This window comes from Electrophorus electricus, chromosome 13, assembly GCF_013358815.1.
Source record: "Electrophorus electricus isolate fEleEle1 chromosome 13, fEleEle1.pri, whole genome shotgun sequence".
NCBI classification, from domain to species: domain Eukaryota; kingdom Metazoa; phylum Chordata; class Actinopteri; order Gymnotiformes; family Gymnotidae; genus Electrophorus; species Electrophorus electricus.
Window position 1 is genome coordinate 2,960,844 of NC_049547.1, and position 5,149 is coordinate 2,965,992.

The 5,149-nt window shown below is 40.3% G+C and overlaps 1 protein-coding gene across 3 annotated transcripts; it reads left to right on the forward strand.

Moving 5' to 3' along the window:
* Nucleotides 1-748: 748 nt before the first annotated feature.
* Nucleotides 749-4,832, forward strand: nkx2.2a (NK2 homeobox 2a). 3 transcript variants are annotated; one of them, XM_027004844.2, is made up of 3 exons: nucleotides 749-803; nucleotides 2,734-3,048; nucleotides 3,675-4,832. In XM_027004844.2, the coding sequence occupies exons 2-3, from the start codon at nucleotides 2,793-2,795 to the stop codon at nucleotides 4,226-4,228; spliced, it is 810 nt and encodes a 269-aa protein (XP_026860645.1). In that variant the 5' UTR covers nucleotides 749-803; nucleotides 2,734-2,792; the 3' UTR covers nucleotides 4,229-4,832. The 3 variants fall into 3 exon arrangements, with proteins under 3 accessions (XP_026860645.1, XP_035388810.1, XP_026860644.1); XM_027004843.2 differs by lacking the exon at nucleotides 749-803 and adding an exon at nucleotides 2,466-2,498; XM_035532917.1 differs by lacking the exon at nucleotides 749-803 and having other exon boundaries at nucleotides 2,434-3,048.
* The last annotated feature ends 317 nt before the right edge of the window (nucleotides 4,833-5,149 follow it).

The window sequence follows — 5,149 nt, forward strand, 5'->3', positions numbered from 1 at the left end:
TCAAAATACAAATCTGTAAATTATTTTCCTAACCGCATCCCGTCGGTTTCAAGAACATCAAAATAGTCTTGTGCCCTCACGAGGTAACCTGAAGTGCTGGGCTGTTTGGAGAGCAGCCTCGATGTAAACATCGTTGAATCCACTCATCTGGATTTACAAGAGTCGAACTAGTTAACTGAGCTGGAACCTGAGAGTATATTTCCAGAGCCTCAGTGAAAAGACGTGTGGCCTGTTTGAGCTACCTGCGAAAGTAAACAGGTAAACACAAGGAGATGGCTCTTGAAGTGAAGTATGGCCACTTAGCCTGTGAACATTTGCCTCTACTTGCCGAGTTCCTCGGTTCAATTGTTCAAATACGTCCCCTACTAAGTGGCCACAAACCGTGCACGAGCGCTTGCTCCGTCATCGATTGTAATGCGTGTGACGCTCGCGACTCGTGGATCTTTCGCCTCGACTAGACTGTGTGAAAAGGTAAATGCGTCGAAATAAAACAACAGATTCGTTTTTGTACATTATTTCTTAGTCGTCAATAACTCAATAAGTCGTCAATAATAAATGTTATTTCCCAAGTCTGAATTTCTTTAAATACTTAAATATTTAAAACGAGATGTATTTAGATGCTTCTAACAACCTGAATGGCTTTATTTCTGCTCTGTGCTATAGATGTGTTGAGAGTGACCTTGTGAAAGCGCTCCGAGTTCGACTTTGCTCCAGGCCCAGCCGGTTCAATGGTGCTATTGTCCCGCATATGTCGCTGCATGATTAATTCCAAGCAAAACTTCAGTGAAGCATTTACATATCAGGTAACTGATTATAGGATAGACCGAACAGACTAGGGAAAAATGCATTTTGGAGTAGTTGTTATTCAGAATTATTGTGCTGGAGACTGCTCATCGTCTTATATTTTCATCGCATTTCTATAGACCTATCAAACCGTGACACCTAACACAAAAAATATTGTTGTTGTTATTATAATAATAATAATAATTATTATATTTATTATTATTATTATTATTATTATTAATAATAATAATAATAATAATAATAATAATAATAATAAAATTGTATTAATCGGCTGTGAGTGATGGAGAGAGAGCGAGAGAGAGAGAGAGAGAGAAAGAGAGAGAGAGAGAGAGAGAGAGAGATATGAAGGACTTTCCTTAATATTGTGGAGGGGCTTAAAAATGAATGAAGAGATAGTCCATTGAATGCAGTTGAATGCCATGACAACTAGAAACAACCTCAGATTTATTCCAAACAGTTAGAACGTATTGTACACGGGCGTCAATCATCTATTATTTTGGCTCTTAAATAAATGCAAAAACTGCGGCCGGACAAAAGCTTCCAACAGGAGCCGGACATTTGTCTACATTTCCTCCATTGTCTGCAGCTTAGCAATCGGTTTGTATTTGTGTTTGCCCGGGTTCGACCACCCAGGATGAGCAGAGGACTGGCTAAAAACGTGCAACATTGTCACCCACATCACATACTAGAGAGGAGGCACAGGCAAAAAGAAAACAGAAGCGGGAGGGATAAAACCGAGAGGAAAGAGCACTGATCAACAATAATGCTTCGCTGTTCTGTGAGCTAGGGAATTTAAAAAACTGGTAAAAGTAAAGCTTAATAAAGGAACAAATCCAGACAGGAATAATTTACCCCGTTCCCAATTTGCTTTGAGCAGAGCTCAAACGATAATGCCTCATGCAACAGATTTCAACCTTACATCCTCTTTTTGGTTTGTTTTGCGAGATTTTAAAGAAACTAGGTTTGCAAACGTGTTTTTCTTATTGTCTTTTAAATTAGACAATAATACGATGATGAAGACTACTGGATCAATAATATTACTGAATATCGGATAAATATAAAAAGAAATATTATAATAATACATATCTGATTTTGTTTCCACTACGATGACTCTACTACGATATTTGATGACTTAATCATGTCCAGTGAAAGTCTCTTCATCCTAATCCCAAACTAAAATATTGACCTAAAAGGTTTACATAAATTATCGTATTGCAGATTATGCGGTCGTTGATATCGGTTGTTAAATAAATAAGCGACAGTATATGTTTCATTAAAGTTATTTTTAAAAAAAACTTGATGGCACTTTTTAGTGTATTTCAAATTTATTACTAGGAATATGGCGATAATTAGCAGCATCGTTTTTTCTCACAGGCAGTTTGCTAAAACGCGCTTTCAAGTAGGTCTGTGCGGTGTATAAAGCTACTTGGAGGTCCTTTGTATGTAAATAGGGTGTAAAAAGGCCCTCCCCATCTTTGTAATTAATTGACACGTTATACCACTCATCATGTTCTGAAGCACCAATGGTATAGGCTCGGATCTCCCCAAAACCCACAATTTCACATCGGCAAACACTGTCTTCATCCACTTGACTCCCAAGACCCGCCCACACGTGGCCAACCTTTTGCGTTTTTAATGCTTTTTCACTGCAGGTTCATGTGTTGAGACCAACCTTATATGGACTGATCAGTTCGGTAATGGCTTATTTCCCCCTAACACCCAGCGGTAGCACAATATCCATGATCCAGATATAGCACTCCGGTGTCATTCGCATTCTTCCTGGACTTACAGAACTGATTCCACCGCTACTTTATTTAGGCAATGGTTATCGACCGAGCCTCATGAGTCGCCTTCACTGTGCTTCGCGCTGAAACGGTACCGAATCTTTTTCACCAGATCTCGCTTGTGTCTTTGTGTTTTCTAAAACAGCGGATTGCCAAACTGGTGCAGCAACTTTCCTGCATTAACTGCATTAACTGCCCCAGAACATGTCGTTGACCAACACAAAGACAGGCTTTTCAGTGAAGGACATTCTGGACCTCCCTGACACTAACGATGAAGAAGGATCTATCACTGGGACTGAGGAGGATACGGAGGGTTCGGAGGCAACAAAAACGCCCGGAGTTCTGGTGCAAAGTCCGCTAGAGAACGTCCAAAGCCTCCCTTTAAAGAACCCCTTTTATGATAACACTGACAATCCTTACACCAGGTGGCTTGCGACTACCGACAGCATTCAATATTCATGTAAGTACCGTAAGAATCCGAGATTAATTTCGTGCACCGCCCTTGTAAGAGTGATTATTTAGACACCAGCAGTATTTAATGAACGTTTTATGTTGTGTAACATTTGTAATCTTACATCTTGTGCAAGGTTCGTTGAGCCTCAGTGTTGTGCTGTGTCTGTCCATTTTCACTGTTGCGCCTGTCGTAAGGCGTAACCCCATTATTTAGGTGTGTTACGAACTGGCTTTAATCGGTTCATATTTTCTCTTTAATAACTAGAGTTGGGCTTGCAAATAATTGTGTGCATGGAAACACTGTACAGCAATTATTTAAATTATTTTACCAATTATTTCAAGCTTTAGAGTAGTTACTTTGTCTTAGTTGATAATGTGCCTTTTGTTAATGAACAAATGTTTGGTTGAGGCAAACCACGTTTCATTAAAAAATAAATCGGTTGATGTCGTTAGTGAATAATTTTGATTGTAGTGAATTAGTTTTCGCAAAATAAGCAAAATCCATTTCCACACTGCTATCCACAGTTATCAAGTGCCCTAAAACAAGATTCGATTTTGATAAATTCACAAGTCAGCATGCTTTCAAAATACTAATGTAAATAGTAATATTCTCTTTGCTGTTCTACTACGCAGTGCACGGTCTATCTGCAAACTCTCAGGACTCGTCTGCAAAATCTCCCGAACCCTCAGCGGACGAGTCACCAGATAATGACAAGGAAACTTCAAGCAGCGGCAGCGACTCTGGTAAGAAGCGAAAAAGGAGGGTGCTCTTTTCCAAGGCGCAGACATACGAACTCGAGCGCCGATTTAGGCAGCAGAGATATCTTTCGGCGCCCGAAAGGGAGCACCTCGCGAGCTTGATTCGCCTGACGCCAACTCAAGTGAAAATCTGGTTCCAGAATCATCGGTACAAAATGAAGAGGGCGCGTGCAGAGAAAGGTATGGAAGTGACCCATCTTCCCTCTCCTCGGCGGGTGGCCGTACCTGTGTTAGTCCGAGATGGCAAACCTTGCCATACGCTAAAAGCTCAGGACCTGGCGGCCACTTTTCAGGCTGGAATCCCGTTCTCGGCATATAGTGCCCAGTCTCTTCAGCACATGCAATATAATGCACATTATAGCGCCGCCACCACGCCACAATTCCCCACAGCACACCACTTGGTGCAAACGCAACAGTGGACTTGGTGAACCCTTAGTGACTTTGCTAGGGCTGCATTTTAAAGACCTCGTTAGGGACTTTTCCAAACAAAAAAGAAAATACTTTGTGCAGCTTGAGTCATCCTCATCGTTTTATTTCGGGGCTGATGTGTGCGCCGTGTTTACATGTTTTCGTTCAGAAAACCGGGTCCAGCCTCTCCCCAGATCTAAGAATGTTACAGCTCTTGTGAAATTTTGTAAAATATGTTTGTGTGTTGTAGAAATGTTTTCTTTTTGTCCCTCGTGTTATAAGCACGTACAAGACCACTTTATAATTATAGAAAATTTTATTTCTTGCTTTTACAATGGACCGAATATATTTATGGCCATGAATAAAACATTGGCAACTTTTAGCTTATTTTATTTGGTTTCTTTTCTCTGTAAATATCTGTGGTAACTGTATGCAATGCAGATATATTTGGCCGCTCAGCTAGTCATAAAGATATAGTCTACCCGGTATTTAGGGCAGAAAAAAATGGAACAGCAGTTGACGATAAATATCCCTCATAAATATGTTGATAGCAGTTGCAACGCGAGTTGATGAAATAATACCCAATTTTTATAAGACTTTTAATAAAATGCTGTGTTTCAGAAATTTCGCTTTGGATTGCGTCTGGTTTTAACGGGGAAGTCCAGCTGAATAACTTGTAAAAGACTGGATTTTTGAGGGAGACCCCCTAATGAACGCTAAAGGGTCGCAGGGCGTTTCACGGAATGCTTTTAGGCTATTTTACAGGAAAGTTTCCCGGGTATGTTCGCTTTGTGCCCTACTGCCTTCAAAACGACATTAGTCGCCTTCGATTTTCTGAATTTATATGTATGATCACTCAAGCAATAAGAAGGCTAAAGTCACTTGTGAAATTGGGGTAAAAACCACTCACTTAATATAAGAGGTCTTCTTCAGCTAAGCAG

Bases quoted from the DNA above. Each gene is read 5' to 3' on its own strand.
- nkx2.2a (XM_027004844.2), top strand. From the start codon at position 2,793: ATGTCGTTGACCAACACAAAGACAGGCTTTTCAGTGAAGGACATTCTG. The intron at 3,049-3,674 runs GTAAGTACCGTA...TCTACTACGCAG, and splicing joins CGACAGCATTCAATATTCAT to TGCACGGTCTATCTGCAAAC.